We start from the raw sequence: 19,622 nt of genomic DNA, 5'->3' as shown, positions 1-19,622 counted from the left end.
TGCGATACCCTTAAAGACAGGAGCTTTTTAGCCCTACTTCGTAGTAGTGAGTGTTAGGGACAAAATTAGTTTACAGGAGGTCCAGCTGGGAATACAGGACCCAACTTAATTTTTTGAGAAATTGTTTTTGGTAAAAAAAAAAATGTACATCTTAAATGCCATCATATACAACAACAACAACAACAACAATAATAATAGTAATAAATAGCTCATTTTTATTCATCTTTTTTGTTATATCTGTAAACATTTCATAAGTAAAATGTATAACAACTAAAAAAAATTAAAAGAAACGGGTCTCAGAATAAAAGGAGACGTTTCCTTTTGAAAGAGAGAGAGAGAGAGAAGGATAGAAAGAGGAGAGAAAGGAGTTTTGTTCTTTGAAGTCAACAGCCATTTAGTCATATTTTGCACTTTTATGTGTGTTAGTCTGCACATGTGAGTGTGTATGTGTGTGTGGTGATAATGGCATATAGAAATGGTAAATGGTTCAAAAAGAACCGCAAACTGCATTCATTCTAGAACTGCTTGGCATTCCTTGCCATTTTCTAATTTATAATTAAGTCCATGATTCAGATCAAATTCCCAACGTAGGTTGGCATACAAGAGATCCGTTACTAGAAAGATCTGAAAACAAAGAAAAAAAACAAAAGAGAGAGAGAGAAAAATAATTAGTAAAAAAAAGGGAAAATATATGAATGTATATAAAACTAAGAGAACAAAACAATGATAATGGATATGTAATTTGCTAATAAAGGCAAGAAGCCAGACAGATGTAAAGGGACATAACTAAATACCACAAGGTATTTAATGTCACTCCGCCTATCTTACCATCCAATGACGTATAGTGAAAATAAAAATAATGACAATGATAATAATAATCATTCCTACTAATAGGCACAAGGCCTGGAATTTGTAGGGAGGGGGATAGTCAATCACAATGACCCCAGTGTGTTACTGGTATTTAATTTATTGACCTCGAAAGAGTGAAAGACAAAGTTGACCGTGGTGGAGTTTGAACCCAAAATGTAAAGATGAATGAAATGCTGCAATGCATTTTGCTCGGCGTGCTAACGATTCTGCCAACTTGCAGCCTTAATAAGAATGATAAAAATACAAACTGTGTTTACACTGGAGATTAACAAACTGCATTTTATCACAATCCACTGACTCCCTCCTCCTCCTTCTCATCATCATCATTTAATATCCGTGATCCATGCTGGCATCGGTTGCATGGTTTGACAGGGAACTGATGTGTTGAAGGACTGCATCGAGCTCCAATACTTTTATTCTTTTATTTGTTTCAGTCATTTGACTGTGGCCATGCTGGAGCACTGCCTTTAGTCAAACAAATCAACCCCAGGACTTACTCTTTGTAAGCCTAGTACTTATTCTATATCAGTCTCTCTTTGCAGAACCACTAAGTTACAGGGGACATAAACATACCAGAATTGGTTGTCAAGTGATGTTGGGGGGGACAAACAAACTCACACTCACATATATGGCGGGCTTCTTTCAGTTTCCGTCTACCAAATCCACTCACAAGGCTTTGGTTGGCCTGAGGCTATAGTAGAAGACACTTACTCAAGGTGCCACGCAGTGGGACTGAACCTGGAACCATGTGGTTGGTAAGCAAGCTACATAACACACAGCCTCTCCTGTGCCCATGTTTGCTTTGGCATGGTTTCTATGGATGAAGACCCCTCCTAAAGCCAAACCCTTGACAGTGCGGACTGGGTGCTTTTTTCATGCTGCCAAGCAGTTCACAGGACTATGAGACTCAAGAGAGGTGATGAGGAGGGGCTCAGCTTCAGGATAGGGGATGAGGGGACAATTCTTTATTAGCAATTTCGTTTGTTTAATCAAACTCTTTGAGAGTTTGGTTGAACAAATGAAAGTGCTAATAAAGAATTATCTAAAATTCTGGCTGCCTCCTTTTTTGCAATATACAATATCTGTACACCACTTCAAAAACTGTGTATATATATATATATGATAGGCTTCTTTCAGTTTCCTTCTACCAAATCCACTCACAAGGCTTTGGTCAGTTCAAGGTTATAATAGAAAACACTTGCCCAAGGTGCTACACGATGGGACTGAACTGGGTACCTTGTGATTGGGGAGCACGCTTCTAACCACATGGCCATGTCTGTGCCTATACATGTAAAAAAAAAAATACCCGTAAAACAGATAATGGCTAGAACAATTTGGACGAACAACAATGCTAAGCCGGTTCCTAAACAGAACGAGGAACATGAAATTCCAGAACTTACTTCTGCTGTTGTGAAAACCAGGGTAATGGCGAAATAAAAGTTGGCGTTGGCGCTGCCAGCGTAAAGCCAGAGGTGCCAGAGCAGTGGAGAGAAAATGGTACTGGTGATAAACATACAGGTTACTATAAAACTGTTCCGTAAATCTGATAAAGACAAAAAAAAAAAAAGGAATGGAAGATGATAATGTTGTATGACAACTGTAGCAGAGTGTGTCTGTGTGTGTGTGAGAGTTAATGACTCTGGTAGTATGTGTGTGTATTAGTGTTTGTCTTAATATGTATGTATGTATGTGTGTGTGTGTGAGAGAGAGAGAGAGAGACAGTTAATGGTTGTGATAGTGTATATGTGTGTATCAGTGTTTGTGTGTGTTAATGTGAGTGTGTGTTAGTGTTAATGACTGTGATAGTATGCGAGTGTATGTGTTAGTGTTAATAATACATGTGTGTGTGTGTGTGTGTAATTGCAGAAAGAAAGAGGTGCAAACACTAGTGGAAGAAGACAAGAGGAGCAGAAGGAGGAGGAGGAAGAAGACAGGTGGTGACTGAAGAGGAAGAAACTTGGAAAACAAGGAAGTCTGAGTGAGAAAGATAAGAAGAGAAGAACAGAGAGGAAGAAAGAGAGGAGAGAGAGAGAGAGGATATATTGAAGGATAGAGAAAGAAGAAAAGAGAGAAATAAGAAAGAATAAAAGAAAAATACAGAATGAGGAGGCAGAAAAAAAAAATTAGAATAGAGAAAAATAAAAAATAAAATTTAAAAAATTAGAATAGAGAAAAATAAAATTTTAAAAAAATAAAAATTAAATTAGAATAGAGAAAAAAAAAAAAAAATTAATTAGAATAGAGAAAAATAAAAAATAAAAAATAAAATTAAAAAAAAACATGTTGAGGAACTTACACGGAAATAAATGTTTCCAAAGTGGGAGGAGACAGAGGAAGAGTGCGACATCTGAGTAACTTGGATAAGACTTGAAGACTCCGGTGAGGAATGTGAGAATGTACATAAGGAAGAGTGGCTGCTCTTTGAAGCGGATCGCAAGAGGAACTGTGTAGACAATGGCGTTGATTTGGAACACAAACAGGAAGAACACTCGAAAGTGTTCAAACATCTCAGTGAAGAAATACCAGAAGACACCAATGTTTGGTGTCAAATCTGGAACTGTGAATCTACAAAAGAGAGAAAGGAAAGTAGGGGTAAAATGGGACGAAGAGAAAGACAAAATTTCTAGAAAATTCTTTAAAATTTAGTTGAGGGATTTGTGTGTGTGTGTATATATACATACATACATATATATATCATCACTTTTTAATGTGTATTTTCCATGTTGGCATGAGTTACACAGACACATATATGATGATGATGATGATAATGGTCGTTCACTTGTGTGACAAAGGGAAACCATCACTGACACAGCCATTCCTATATACATATATAGTTGTGAAGGCGCATGGCTCAGTGCTTAGAACTTTGGGGCTCACAATCATGAAGTAGTGAGTTTGATTCCTGGACTGAACTGTGTGTTCCATTCTTGAGCAAGACACTTTATTTCACATTGCTCCAGTTCACTCAGCTGTAGAAATGAGTTGCAATGTCACTAGTGCCAAGCTGTATCAGCCCCTTTGCCTTTCCTTTGGATAACATTGGTGGCATGGAGAAGGGAGGCTGGTATGCATGGGCAACTACTGGTCTTCCATATACAACCTTGCCCAGACTTGTGGCTCGGAGGGGAACTTTCTAGGTGCAATCCCATGGTCATTCTTGACCAACCGGGGTCTTTACCTTTTTATACATATATATATATGAGTAAATCTAATGAGAAGCAAGTTAGGCAAGGTGATTTACACAGAATATTAAATATATATATATATATGTATAGTTGGAATGTCTCATAGTTACCCCAATCAAGGCCGACTGGAGGTTAAACGACACAAACAAAGTTGAGAAGGAGGAGGAGAAGAAGAAAGAAAAGTACTTACATGAATCCATAAATGGAATTAAAGAACTGCAGGGAGTCTTGTAGCATGAAAGAAATACTGAACAGCAGGCTTAACCAAAATACAAAAAGGATGAATGTTTTTATAAAATATGGCGAACTAGATGTGGTGTTTGAGTCTGTGTTTTTCTTTTGATAGCAATCATACTGGAAATAGAGGAAGAAGAAGAAAAAAACATGAAACACAAATGTATTTAAAATATGGATATGATCTTTGAGATCAAGCAACAGCAGAAGTGGTGGTGGTGGTGGTGGTGCTTAACAGCTACTCATTTTTATCTACCCCAAAAGTTGTTGGCACTCCGTTGCTTACGACGTCGAGGCTTCCAGTTGATCCGATCAACGGAACAGCCTGCTTGTGAAATTAATGTGCAAGTGGCTGAGCACTCCACAGACACGTGTACCCTTAACGTAGTTCTCGGGGATATTCAGCATGACACAAAGTGACACAGGCTGGCCCCTTTGAAATACAGGCACAACAGAAACAGGAAGTAAGAGTGAGAGAAAGTTGTGGTGAAAGAGTACAGCAGGGTTTGCCACCACCCCCTGTTGGAGCCTCATAGAACTTTAGGTGTTTTCACTCAATAAACACTCACAACGCCCGGTCTGGGAATCGAAACCGCGATCCTATGACCGTGAGTCCACTGCCCTGACCAATGGGCTATTGCGCCTCCTCCCCAAAAGGATGTAAAGCAAAGTCACTTCAGCAACATTTGAAATCAGAATGTAAAGAGCCGGAACGCTGCACGGGCAATGGTCAAGGATAGTTGCCTTCAGTCACAAGTGGACGATCATCATATATGTGTGTCTGTGTAACCGATGCCAACATGGAAAATATAAATGAAAGAATGATGGACAAACAGACAAGACTGAAAACAATACTTCTGCCTTCACTAAGGCGGAGGTAATAATAATAATAATAATAATAATAAACAATAATCCTTTCTACTGTAGGCACAAGGCCTGAAATTTATGAGAAGGGGGGGGCCAGTCGATTACATCAACCCCAGTATGCAACTGATACTTAATTTATCAACCCTGAAAGGGCAAAGTTGACCTGGTGGAATTTGAACTCTGAACGTAATGATGGGCGAAATACTAAGGGTATTGTCCAGTGTGCTAATGATTCTGCCAGCTCACCACCATAATTATAATAATAATAATAATAACAATAGTGATAATTGCTGAACACTATCATTACATAGTGCTAAGAGAATCAGGGTAAATATATGCTTGGCATCACATAGCTCTGTCATTCATCTCCAAACCAGCCTCAATTAAGTAAAGCAACAATCTATGATACTTTAGCTGTGGTCATCTTGTCTTATATTTTTCTCAGCACAGTCTACCTTGGGCTGCATTATCTAAGGTGTTCTTTATTTTTCTTAAGGTGATAGTATGTGTGTGATCTGACATAGATTTGGCTGCTGTTTTTAGCTGTTTGACCAACCGCATAAAGACTTTCAGAGTTAGAGAGTCCTGATGGATTAATGGTAGTAAGAGAGAGAGAGAGAGAGAAAGAATACTAACCTGGTAGAAATATAGAGCCGCTGGGACACAGAGCACTACGGGGTAGAAACATTCATAAGTAGCCATTGCCAGGCAGAAGGTGGATAAAATCATGTTGGCTGTAGAGAGAAAGAGAGAGAGAGACAGAGTGAGTGAGTGCATGAGAGTATGTATGTATGCGTGTGTGTGTGTGTGTGTGTGTGTGTGTGCATGCATACATGCATGGATAAAATATACAAATGTGTATGTGTGGTGTATGTGTTTATGCTGAAGAATTTTGAAGATGAACGAACCTTTAGCAGTCCAGTAGAAAGCCAACAGAATTAAAAAATTATGGATTATTCCAGTTGATCTGGCTAAACACACTCCAATACTGTATGGATTCAAGAAATGCCTGGAAAAGATTAAAAAAAAAAAGAAAGAAAGAAAAGAAAACAATTTTACTAAACATTTTATTATAGACAGCAAAACTTGGACAAATTAATGGGACACACTGACAAAGGGTAAATGCCAACCAAGGGGTAATAAAAGCCACATACAAAATTTACGTGAGAAAAAGAATACAAATATATATATATATATATATATATATACATAAGACTGTATAAATCTTTATACATGGCGAGAAGAACCTTCATGAGACTTCTTACATGCTAAAAAGGGCAGTTAAACCCAAACCACAAGAAAAGAAATCCTTAAGGCACGTTGCTAATAGGCACTAGAGTGAATAAAAGATTAGTTAATCCTAATTCACTGTAGTGCCAACAAAATACTAAATAAGTACTGCAGTTGATTTGTTCAACTAAAGCTCTTTAAGGCAGTACTCCAGCATGGGCACAGTGTGGTGACCTGAAACAAGTCAATGATATACTTACACTGCAACTATAAACACTTGCAATTTCTTTAAATTTTCTGCCTTCAAAAGGATGGGTGCTGCATCTTTCGAATAAGTATCAACATCATTGGATTGTTTTTGAAGCTGGAAGAGGAAGAGGATTGCAATGAATAATTCAGGAGCAGGGAGGCGGCGGCGGGGGGCAGGCGGCGTTTACAAAATGAGAATAAAGTTGATGATGCTTTCTGCTACAGACACAAGGCCTGAAATTTGTGGTGGTGGTGGTGGTGGTGAGAGGCAGAAGAGTTGATTGTGTCAATCTCAATATGAACTTAGAATGTGAAGATGGACAAAACGCTGCTAAATATTTCGTCTGGCGTGATAACAATTTTTATTTCTTTATTGCCCACAAGGGGCTAAACATTAGAGGGGACAAACAAGGACAGACAAATGGATTAAATCGATTACATCGGCCCCAGTGCGTAACTGGTAGCAAATTTATCAACCCCGAAAGGATGACAGGCAAAGTCGACCTCGGCGGAATTTGAACTCAGAACGTAACAGCAGACGAAATACCACTAAGCATTTCGCCCGGTGTGCTAACGATTCTGCCAGCTCACTGCTAACAATTCTGCTTCCTCCTAACCACCACTACCACCACCACCACCACCAAAATCGCCTGAAACCCATTTGTCCCAATATGTCTTTCAATAACTGGGTCATGCATCAAGCTCAACAAACGTCCTAGCCACCAATATCTTCATCATCATCATCATTGTTGTTGTTGTTGTTAAATGTCCGTCTTCCATGCTGGCAAAAGAAACACATGTTGGCACGAACCAATCAATCATATTCAAAAATGACGTGCAGTCAATTTAACACAACACACTTCTGACAGGTTTAGAATTAACGACAGGCCATTAATTAAGCAACAGAAACACGAGGACAATCACTCACCAGATATCGGGCAAAAAGCTTAGCTATTTTCATTAGAAGAACTCCTGTAATAGCATCAATGGCCTGAAGGTAAAAAAAAAAACAACAAAACAAATAGAGAGAAAACAACAGATGTATTTAAATGATTGGCAATGTTAACACGCACACACACACACACATGTACCTATGTACATCTATGTATTCTAAGTGGATGTGTTGAATAAATCAACTTCAGTGCTTATTTGTTTTTTAAGCCTGGTACTTTGGCAGTCGCTTTCGCCGAACAGTTATTGTTACAGGGATATAAACAAACCAACACTGGTTGACAAGTGGTGGTGGGAGAATAAACACATGCGCACACAACCTCGTTTAGGCTTTATATATATATATATATATATATACATATATATATATATATATATATATATATATATATATATATATACATATATATATATATATATATATACCATGCATACCAGCCTCCCCTCTCCATGCCACCAATATTATCCAAGGGAAAGGCAAAGACTGATACAGCTTGGTACCAGTGACATCGCAACTCATTTCTACAGATGAGCGAACTGGAGCAATGTGAAATAGAGTGTCTTGCTCAAGAACACAACACACAGCCTGATCCAGAATCGAACTCACTACTTCATGATTGTGAGCCCAACAATTTAACCACAGAGCCATGCATATATATATATATATATATATATATATATGTATATGTACACATACATACATCTGTTGATTTTGGATGTTGATCCAGTTCAGTTAGTTCCTTACAAGATCCATGTATTTATTATTAAACATGTTCCTGATGTAACCCTCTCTCTCTCTCTCTCTCTGAAGACTACCACGTCAACAACAGCAATAAGATTAGTTTCAGGAAAACTTACCAGGAACACAAGATAGTCACTCTGTCCAAATATTCCCAGCATAACATTTGAGAATTTCAACATAAGAGGTGTCTGAAAGAGATAATAATAATAATAATGAGAAGAAAAAGAAGAAGGAGGAGAAGAAGAAGAATCCTTTCTACTATAGGCACAAGGCCTGAAATTTTGGGAGAGGAGATGAGTCAATTACATCAACCCCAGTGTGTAACTGGTACTTAATTTATTGACCCCAAAAGGATGAAAGCAAAGTCAACCTCAGTGGAATTTGAACTTGTTACTTTCTGTTGATCTCTTCCAACTGATAATAAATAAAGCAAGAATCGAAAAGAATGACTTTAGAAAAATTACCTCATGAAAAAGATCCCCAGAATACGGGGAGATATTTTCTCTTGTGAGAAAGACACCTTCCATCACTGAAAGAAGAAGAAAATAATAAAAATAATAATAATCATAATAATAATAATAATAATCCTTTCTACTATAGACACAAGGCCTGAAATTTTGGGGGAGGGGGCAAGTCGATTACATTGACTCCAGTGTTTCACTGGTACTTAGTTTATTGACCCCCAAAAAATGAAAAGCAAAGTCAACCTCAGCAGAATTTGAACTCAGAATATAGCAACAAGCAAAATACCGCTAAGCATTTCGTCTAGCGCGCTAACAATTCTGCCAGTTCACCACCTTTATTATAATAATAATAATAATAATAATGGTTTCAAATTTTGCCACAAGGGCAACAATTTTGGGGAGGGGATGAGTTGATTACACTGACCCCTGTGTTCAACTGGTACCTATTTTATCGACCCCGAAAGAATGAAAGGCTAAGTTGACCTCGGTGGAATTTGAACTCAGAATGTATTTAAACTCTTGCTGAGTGTCCCTAGTCTTGCTGGTGCCATGCAAAAGCACCCATGCTGGTGTTGTGTAAAACTGTGGAGTCGAAACAAAAAGCTTTGACTCCGACTCCTCTACCATTGGTGACTCTGACTCCTCTTCATGTAATTGATTGTGGTCTACATATCTCATAAAGCATATGCTTGTACTTTGAGTAAGCCTAGATGTTAGAACTGGTTTATATTAAAGAATAAAGACATTGTGAGTTGGAGTCAGTATAGTTTTACAGACTCTGACTCCAGCTACCCCTTGTTTCTGACTGACTCCACAGCCCTGGTAAAAAACACCCAGTACACTCTGTAAAGTGGTTGGCATTAGGAAAGGCACCCAGGCATAGGAACCAAGCCAAAACCGACATGGAACCTGGACAGCTTCTCAGTTGGTATCTCGATCAAGCACCAGTGGTTCAATGGTAGAAGCACCTGCCTACCACACAAGCAGCCCAGGTTCAATTTTCTACCAAAGTATTTACTCTCTCTGCACAAACATGGCTGTGCGATTGAGAATTTTGCTTCACAACCACATGGTCTCAGGCTCGACCCCACTGCACAGCACCTCGGGCAAGTGTCTTCTAGGACAGCTCCAGGCCAACTGATTCCTTATGAGTGAATTTTATCAACTTGTGAAACTGCTCAACCCATGCCAGCATGGAAAACGGACGTTAAATGACGATGATGATGATGATATATCTATTAAAGCTGATATAAATGTTGGTTGGTTGATCTCCTGTCATGCTTGCTATCATATATATAAAGAGCGAGTAAAAATGAGAGAAAGAGTTTAGGTAAGGGGTGTAGGTTGAGTGCACAAACGCGGCTTGGTGCAGGCAATGAACAAAGGAATACTGTGCACATAGAGAGGGGGAAAATAAGGCAGAGGAAGGGGAAGAGATGAGAAAGTAGTTATGGGAGTGGGGTGGTGGTTATGTAATATGAGAAATTTATTTTAATTTTAAAATAATCTTTTATCTGTTTTTTTATTTTATTTTTCTTTCAGTCATTTGACTGTGGGCATGCTAGGGCATGGTTTCAGTTGAATAAACGGACCCAAGGACCTCCTCATCATCATCATCGTTTAACGTCCGTTTTCCATGCTGGCATGGGTTGGACAGTTTGACTGGGGACTGGCAAGCCAGGAGGCTGCACCAGGCTCCAATCTGATCTGGCAATGTTTCTACAGCTGGATGCCCTTCCTGACTTATTTGTTAAAAATCTGGCATTCATTTATTCAGTGTCTATTGCCAAACAGACAAGGTGCAGGGATATAACAAAGCAACACCTGTTATTAGGCAGTAATAGTGTCAGTGGTACACACACACACAGCACTCTTCCACACAGTTTCTGTCAACCAAGTTCACTCACAAGGCATTCATTGGTCCAAGGCTATATTTGAAGAAACCAACCCATAGTGCTTCAGAGTAAGCCTGAACTCAAAACCAGGTGCTCGCAAAACAAGCATCTTAACCACATAGCCATGACAACACACACACATATATTATCACTTGGAAATATTGCATTTTTTTTAATGTCACCATAGAGAAACAGCTGTGCAGTAAATATATTTCTAACAATATATTTCATATTTCAACTGTCTTTTTTTACTGGCATGGTCTGAGTTCATTTCCATTTATACAACAATAACAACTTGTTACTGATGGCGGCGTCGGCGCGTCGTCGTTATCGTTATCGTCATCATCATCATCATCATTATTAAGGTGACAAGCTGGCAGAATCGTTAGCACGCCAGGCATTTCATGTCTTTACGCTCTGATTTCAAATTCCGCTGAGGTCGACTTCGTCTTTTATCCTTTCGGGATCAATAAATTAAGTACCAGTGAAACACTGGGGTCGATGTAATCGACTGGCCCCTCCCTGCAAATTTCAGGCCTTGTGCCTAGAGTAGAAACGATTATTATTATTGTTATTATTTCGGCGGTGACCTGAGAGAATTGTTAGCATGCTGAGTGAAATACTTAATGGTATGTCGAAATGCTGAGCGAAATACTTAATGGTATGTCGTCTGTCGCTATGCTCATAGTTCAAATTCCGCCAAAGTCGACATTGCCTTTTATCCTTCCGGGGACAGTAAAATAAGTACTGGAGTCGATGTAATCAACTATTTCATTTCTCTCCCCCAAATTTCAGGCCTTGTGCGTATAGTAGAAAATAGTATTACCATTATTATTAGTAGTAGTATTAACAGAACTTATCACATGCCGAAACACGTCATCCATTGTGGATTAACTACATTTTCAATTTCGTCAGTTACTTTGTTTCCCTCTCTCTTTCTTTCGGTTTCAAATTTTGGCACAAAGCCAACAAGTTCGGAAGTTGAGGTGGTGGTGGTGGTGGTGGGCGGTCGATTACATTGACTCCCTATGCTCGATTCCGGAACGATGAAAGCAAAGTCGACTTCGGTGCAATTTGAACTCGGAACGTTAAGACCGAAGAAATGCCGCTGAACTTTTTGCCCGGCGTGCAAACGATTCTGTTAGTTCGCCGCCCTTTTTTAACGTAAAATATTAAGGTACTACTAAAGCAGCACGGACCCGAACGCGCAGTCGCGCGTCCGCGCTAGCTAGTCGTGAGTGGTCGATCCTAACCCTAAACACGTATTCATTTGCACACGCGGGTTAGGGATAGGGTTAGGGTTAGGATCGACCACTCAAGACTAGCTAGCGCGGACGCGCGACTGCGCTGCTTTAGTAGTACCAAATATTAAATGCTGGACGTTAAACTGCTGTTTACAATCAGTTGTGATTTATTCTGAAATACTGAAGTGTTGTTGTTGAGCCCCAAGTCAGCCTGATTGAGCAGACCTATGATGAAAGGCAATCCAACCGTAACCACTCCATCGTTTATTTAGTTATTTTCTGGTGCAGTGTATCGCACAACATTATCCAATATTTTTCTTTCCTAAGGCGGCGAGCTGGCAGAAACGTTTGCACGCCGGGCGAAACCCTTAGCGGTATTTCGTCTATTTTTACGTCCTGAGTTCAAATTCCGCCGAGGTCGACTTTGCCTTTCATCCTTTCGGAGTCGATAAATTAAGTACCAGTTGTGCACTGAGATCGATCTAATCGACTGGCCCCCTTCCCCCAAATTTCGGGCCTTGTGCATTGAGTAGAAAAGAATATTTTTCTTTCCTTTCTTTTAAATTTGAAACAGTTTTTGCTGCTATTTCTAGCAGCCAAGTTTCTTTTCGAATCAAACTAGCTCAGCCTCAGGAGACAGAGTATTGGGACAATGAGGTTTCGGATTCCTTGCATATAGGGAAAAAAGACGGTAAAAATTTACCAGAAAGACATGGTGATCATGTATGGAATGTCTTTCATCATAAGCCGGCTCCATCAAGTCAGAATGATGCTAAACAACAAAAGTGACTAATAAATGTTCTGCAATAAAATAGATACCAAAATATCCACACTAAATGCCAATAACCAGCATTGGTAATGCTAATTAAAAGTGAATTCTAATTTAAAATTTGCAGATTTCGATAGCTTTGGTCTCTGCAACAATTTCTTTAGGGAGATTTTCCAGAAAACAAAAGACAAACGCTAAAATATATTATATACGACGTCTACGAGTGATCAGAGTTTGTTTATAAGAACCCCAATAAAACAACGAGGAATAAAATACACGATACTTTAAGAACCTTTTTAAAGATATTCGCTTTAAAGCTGAATATTTATTAAATTTCCAAAAAATATATCCGGCTACCCTCAGACATTTGAGTTAAGTGGGTGTTAAATACTTGAAAATAAAACAAATGAGACTTACTCCGTTTCCATGATGTTAGGGGTGTCGATATTTCCACTCGAGATGATAACCAAGCCGGAAAATTTGTCTTGAAAAGCCAAAATCGGACACTGAGACCAATTATGAAACATATTTGGATAACGATTTCCATGACAGTCTTGCAATAAACGGTGTAGACACAATAAAATCCCTTGTGTAATTCTGGCTAAAATTGTCACTAACACACGACCTGACCACTTATCTGGTTTCCAGAAGTCCGAAAATGGTCTGTAATTCCCTGCAATATTCTATACCCTGTATTGAGTAAACAGACCCTGTTTCTGAAGTTGGTTAATTTGCATTCGCTGTGTTAAAAATAGTTGTGGTGGTTACATTTTTAAGTGGATTGATAAAGATTTAAAATACTCTGCATTAAAATTTTATTAATTTGTACCTGTATTTGTTAAATAAAATCATGTTCTTAATTTTTCTTCATTTAATTTTCATCCCATAAATATTATGTTTTATACATGGGTACAGTATAATATATTTTAAGAAGTTTAAGTGGATCAATAAATGTCAAACAGTCTCTGCTTTAGAAGTGTATTAATTTGAATCTGTTAAATATAATTTAGTTCTTCGCTTTTCCTAGTTTATTTTATATTTTAAGTATATATTTATGCTGTCTTCAGAAAACCGGAAAATCCAGAAACCCAGTCTACTTCAGGTCCTAAACTCTCCGGATAATAGGTGTGGCTTGGTATAAAACAATTTAAAAGTAAACATTAATTGATAATGAGATTAGAACTTGGAATATATAAATAGAAATGAATATAAATTTTCAAAAACGTTATAGTTATTGACCATGAATTTAAACATTATTTATGTCTTAAGATTTTGTGTACTTTTTGTTGTATAAAAGCAAAATAAATATAGGTTTCAAATCTTAGCACAAGGCCAGTGTGATTTCTGGGGAGGGGCAAGTCGATTATATCAGTTGATATTTATTTAATCAACCCACGAAAGGATGGAAAGGGAAGTCGACCTCGGCGGAATTTGAACTCAGAACGTCAAGTAGAGAAGAAATGCCACTAAGCAATTTTTCCGACGTGGTATCGATTCTACCTGCTCGCCGCCTTGAAGAAACAAAACAATATCAAAATAAAATTTAACAATTAACATCTATTATATAATTTACATATTCTGAAATATTTATGACATTTTATGAATCGTTATAAATTCAAAGGAAACATCGTTTTTTTTTTATTGTCTTTTTTTTCGGTATTTAAGTAACGGCGCACCGGTTGTTAAGAGAGCGCTACATGACGACAAATAGAATTACGAAGGGGAATTAACTCTAAACCAAGGAGTCCATATCTTGGGTCAATCTCTCTGAAATTGAAACGAAGCTGTTAAACGAAATGAAATTATACAGAGTGGAACAAAATAACACGATATTCGGTTTATAATTTTCCGCTGGAAAAATGGAGATCAATAACATTCTCTCCCCTGATTCTTTTTCTGGTAAAACATTTTTTTTTTATATGAAAAACAATAATTGAATAAATGTAAAAAAAAAAATTACCCTTTAATGTTATCGAAATGTATAATTATAATGTGACATCCATATATCTATTGCAGTTTTTGTACAGGGAAATACTGAAACGGACGAGTGTTTGATTTGACCAAATTTGCTGCTCTTCGAGAGAGGTGATGGGAAGAAATTCCAGACTCATGTTATAGAGTTCTTTCCCCTGTACTTTTAGCTCGTTTTGTATTTACGTGATTTATTGCTAGTTTCTATCCGTCCGTTGGTCTCTATCCGAGTAGTTGCAGTGCTCTTGAATATCTTATAAGATAACTACATACAATTTTAGGCGGAGGTAAAGGATACGTACACCATCCGTTTTCGGCGTAACTCTAATCCTAACCTTAACCACCGAGTGTGCGCATTCTTTAACCTTCGCCATAGTTATATATATGTTAAAATTGGGCGAAGTAAGGAATTAGCACACCCAGTGGTTAGGGTTACGCCGAAAACGGGTGGTGTGTATATTCTTTAACTCCGCCTATAACTATATACAATTTTGTTTATGAGAAATGAAAGTTTGTATGAGTGTGTGTATGGGGGGGGGGGGGAATTAGTATGATACACACACACACACACACACACAAAAGATTAAATCTTGCTTGGCTGTTAAAACCATCAGTTTAAGACATCAGGTTTTCAATAAAACTTTCTCCATTTTCTCTTCGGTTTGTGTCTGATTTCAGTATTATTTTATTCATGCATTATTCCGAGATAATTTTGGATCTGTATATAAGTGTGTATCTTTGTATTTATGTATACACTCCGCTCCCTGTATCCCTGTGTCATAACAGTTTGGCAAAAGAGACTGATACAGTAAGTACGAGACTGAAAACAAAAGAACAAAAATAAGTACCGGGGCCTATCAGTTTGATTAAACTCTTCAAGGTGGTGCCCCAGTATGGTCAGGTCTCAACATAATCATCCTTTTGATTTTTATTGATGATATATCAGATTTTATAAATACATCATCGTCATCATCATCTTTTAACATCTGTTTTCCATGCTGGCATAGGTTGGACAGTTTAACATGAAGCCGGCCAGCTGAAGAACTGTCCAGACTTCAATTTACTGTTGTGGCATGGTTTCTATGGCTGGATGCCCTTCCTAATGCTGGCCACTTTACAGAGTGACCTGGGTTCTTCTTATATGCCACTGGCGTGGGTGTGACTCTATCCAGCACCAATACAAGTGCATTTTATGTGGCACTGGCGCCTGTAATGGACAAGCCTGTATGTATGAATGACATCACAAATCCTGGTTCTTTGTCATTTCCTCAATAAGGACCAGCATCTGAAGATCCTTTCTCACCACGTCGTCCTGCATCTTCCTGGGTCTACCCCTTCCACAGGTACCCTCGATAATTAGAATTTGACATTTCTTTATGCAGCTGTCCTCATCCATGTGTATTACATGAACAAACCAGTGCAGTCTTCTGGTGTGTATGCATGTAGCCTTGTGGTTTGCAAGATCACGGTCTCAGTATATATATATACATGCATATATATATATATATATATATATATATATATACAGCAAGAGAGAGAGGGGGAAGGGAGAGAGAGAAATTGGTTGATATACGTACACATATATATAGAGGGGTGAATAGATAGACATACTAACAGAGAGAGAGAGAGGGAGAGAAAGAGAGAGAAATTGGTTGATATATGTACACACACATATTGAGGGGTAAATAGATAGACATACTAATTACAGAGAGAGAGAGAGTGAAAGAGAGAAAGAGAAATAGATTTGTTCCCTTACATGGAACTTATATTTATAATTTGTATTCCAAACAATAAAAAAAAACAAAGAAAAACAGGATGAGTATTAAACACATTTATTATATCTGCTTTTTCATTACTTAAAGTTTTTGGCCAAACTCACTGTCATCAGATGGTATCTCAAGAAAGAAATTACTTGACTATATAAATATTGTTGCTTGGAGACAAGATGACCAAATGTACGATCATATCGGATTACTGGCTCAAGAGGCAATCGGTTCCTTGTTTTATTGAACGCTGGTTCTCCTTCAGGTGTGACGGCAGCTGGATTTCTTCAAAGAGGAGAAGGAAGAGAAGAGGGGAGGGAGAAGAAGAGGAAAGGGAAGGTGAAGAAGTGGATGAGAAGAAGGAAAAGGAGGTGGAGGAGGAGGGAATGTAGATAAGGAAGAGAAGGGGAAGCTGAAAGAGTGAAGGAGGAGGAGGAAAAAGAACAAGAAAGTGAAGGTGATGAAGAAGTGGATAAGAAGAAGGAAAAGGAGGTGGAGGAGGACATGTAGATGAGGAGTAGGAGGAGGAAGAAGAACAAAAACAAGAAAGGGAAGGCAAAGAAGTGGATGAGAAAGAAAAGGATGTAGAAGAGGAGGGAGGAAGAATAAGCTGAAGAAATGGATGAGAAGGCGGTGGAAGAGGAGGAGAAGGGGAAAAGGAAGAAGTGGAAGTGCCAGGACCGGGTTGGTATCGAAACTGTGAAAACTCATTTTTCTGCCTGTCTGTCTGTACGTACTTACGTACGATTGACTACGTACATATGTACGTATATATATATATATATATATATGGATATATATATATATATATATATATATATATATATATATATATATATATATGGATATATATATATATATATATATATATATATATATATATATATATATATATATATATATATGGATATATATATATATATATATATATATATATATATATATATGGATATATATATATATATATATATATATATATATATATATATATATATATATATATATGGATATAATTATTACAATTAAAAGGGTAAAGGATTGTCAATTTATTAATTTATTAATAAATTAATAATTTTTACCAAGCCCTTTGGTATGTAGACACCATTATCAGTGAAGAACTTATTTAAAAGTTCTTATACATTTATAAACATAATTAAGGGATCAGCAACAGTTGCTTCACCACATACCGAAGTTCAGAAATAGCAGCTAAAGTGCTGAAGCTCCAACAGATAGCATTACAAGTTGGAGCTTCAACACTTTAGCTGCTATTTCTGAACTTCGGTATGTGGTGAAGCAACTGTTGCTGATCCCTTAATTATGTTTATATATGGATATATGTATGTCTTTTACTGATTGTAATAGGTATGAAAATCAATAAATTTGTTGCTTTTTTAAATAATAATGATGACGGTGACAACGATGGTGATGATAATCCTTTCTAATACAGGCAGAAAACCTGAAATTTTGAGGAGGCTGATTTATCATGGATTAGCCATCCCCATTACTGGTTTTATTTCATCGATCCCAAAAGGATGAAAGGCAAAGGTGATCTCGGCGGAATTTGAACTCAGAACTCAAAGAACCAGAAAAAATGTCGCTGGGCATTTTTGTCCAATGCGTTAACGATTCTGCCAGCGAGTTGCTTTTAGCGTATCTCACCTCCCTGGTGGAGAAACGAACCTCGGCCTCCTGAAAGACTAACGGATAGATTTATTACTATACTATCGAGAGCTCTGTGGTAACTGTTCCGTCTGAGTTGCCTAGATGTTGTTATTAATCGATACAGAGCTTTCGATTGAAAAAGAAATCGAAACCGTAGATCAAAGCGTCGTTAATGCAGCGAAGCAGTGATTGCCCTTGATTGGACTAAAACGTTCAGTCAATAATCCTGTGAACAAAATACGATTAAAAAAGCAAACAAAAACGAATTTTCTTTTTCTTGTCTTTTATAAATAATACAAATATTCGGGAATATCTTTTAGTCGACATTATTAATATCACTGAGGACGGAGAGCTGACAAAATCATTAGCACGCTGCGCAAAATGCTTAGCGGTATTTCGTCTGCCACTACGTTCTGAGTTCAAATTCCGCCGAGGTTGACTTTGCCTCGCACTGGGGTCGATGTAATCGACCAGCCCCACCTCCAACACACACACACAATTTTTTCAAGTCCTTGAGCCTAGAGAAGAAATAATTATTAGTTTAAGTGAAGGCGGCGAGATGGCCGAGTCGTTAGCACGCTTCGCAAAATGTTTGGCGGCGTTTCTTCAGTCTGTACGTTCTGAGGTCAAATTCCACCGAGGTCGAGTTTACCTTTCAACCTTTTCGGGGTCGATAAAACAAGTACCAGTTGAGCAACTGGGGTTGATCTAATTGACTTGCTCCACTCTCTCGAAACTGTCGACTTTGGGCCCAAATTTGAAACGAATTAAAACAGGCGCAAATAAGAAGTTTGCTTCCCAACCATATAGTCCCTGGTTCAGTCCCACCGCACGGCACCTTGGGCAAGTGTCTTCTGCTATTACCCAGAGTCGACCAAAGCATTGTGAGTGGATTTGGTAAACTGAATGAAGCCTGTCATGTCTATCTATCTATCTATCTCTGTGTATGTGTGCGTGTGTTCCAGGCTTCACAATTGGTTTTGGTTCGTTTACGTCCCCGTAACTTATCGGTTCGGCAAAAAGAAACTGCTAGAATAAATACTGAACCCCTTCAAGGTGAGGCTCCAGCATGACCGCTGTCCATTGACTGAAAACAAGTAAATAGCCATTAAACATTCCATCAGCAATTATGTTTGTATTAATAATTGATTTTCTAAATCTCGGCACAGAGCTACCTGTTTGTGAGGGAAGCATAATGGGTTATATCGATTACCGTATTCGACTGGTAAATAATTTTATTGATTCTGGGAATGAATGAAAGGAAAGTCATCTTCGGTTGGTCTCCTGTTTACTGATAAGACTAAAATAAGATATAACTACACTTTAGCGCCTCACCGCTAAATTACGGGGACGTAAACACACCAGCATCGGTCGTCAAGCGATGGTGGGGTGACAAACACATACATATCGTCAGTATATCATAAATCCGAAAAAGAAGCACACTCAGTTATAGAGAGTGTATTAGATAAAGATAGATATGACCCGTCTATAGGGTTGCCTCGGGTTTCACGTTCATAAAGCGCTTA

General features: G+C 38.0%; 1 protein-coding gene and 1 long non-coding RNA gene across 4 annotated transcripts; one reads left to right on the top strand and one right to left on the bottom strand.

The window, feature by feature from the left end:
• Positions 1-192: 192 nt before the first annotated feature.
• LOC106884285 (GPI-anchor transamidase component PIGU) lies at positions 193-13,256 on the bottom strand. Of its 3 annotated transcripts, XM_014935585.3 has the most exons (11): positions 13,118-13,256; positions 8,793-8,857; positions 8,445-8,516; positions 7,564-7,626; positions 6,647-6,750; positions 6,065-6,165; positions 5,793-5,890; positions 4,246-4,409; positions 3,167-3,435; positions 2,271-2,413; positions 193-624 (listed from the first exon to the last, which is right to left on the bottom strand). In XM_014935585.3, exons 1-11 carry the CDS (start codon positions 13,245-13,247, stop codon positions 511-513), a joined length of 1,323 nt encoding a protein of 440 aa, XP_014791071.1. In that variant the 5' UTR covers positions 13,248-13,256; the 3' UTR covers positions 193-510. The 3 variants fall into 3 exon arrangements, with proteins under 3 accessions (XP_014791071.1, XP_052832212.1, XP_089197919.1); XM_052976252.2 differs by lacking the exon at positions 2,271-2,413; XM_089341793.1 differs by lacking the exon at positions 8,793-8,857.
• Positions 13,257-13,931: 675 nt separating this feature from the next.
• On the top strand, positions 13,932-15,675 carry LOC149131158 (uncharacterized). The gene is made up of 2 exons (XR_016238324.1): positions 13,932-14,599; positions 14,717-15,675. It is a non-coding gene; the product is annotated as an uncharacterized LOC149131158 (long non-coding RNA).
• Positions 15,676-19,622: the final 3,947 nt, after the last annotated feature.

The sequence above is a fragment of the Octopus bimaculoides genome, chromosome 25 (genome assembly GCF_046866305.1).
Source record: "Octopus bimaculoides isolate indiv1 chromosome 25, ASM4686630v1, whole genome shotgun sequence".
NCBI classification, from domain to species: domain Eukaryota; kingdom Metazoa; phylum Mollusca; class Cephalopoda; order Octopoda; family Octopodidae; genus Octopus; species Octopus bimaculoides.
This window is presented reverse-complemented; position numbering and strand designations above follow the sequence as displayed.

Bases quoted from the DNA above. Each gene is read 5' to 3' on its own strand.
- LOC106884285 (XM_014935585.3), bottom strand. From the start codon at position 13,247: ATGGAAATCGTTATCCAAATATGTTTCATAATTGGTCTCAGTGTCCGA. The intron at 6,166-6,646 runs GTAAGTATATCA...AATCTTTTCCAG, and splicing joins CAAGTGTTTATAGTTGCAGT to GCATTTCTTGAATCCATACA. The intron at 4,410-5,792 runs GTTAGTATTCTT...CTCTATTTCCAG, and splicing joins CGGCTCTATATTTCTACCAG to TATGATTGCTATCAAAAGAA.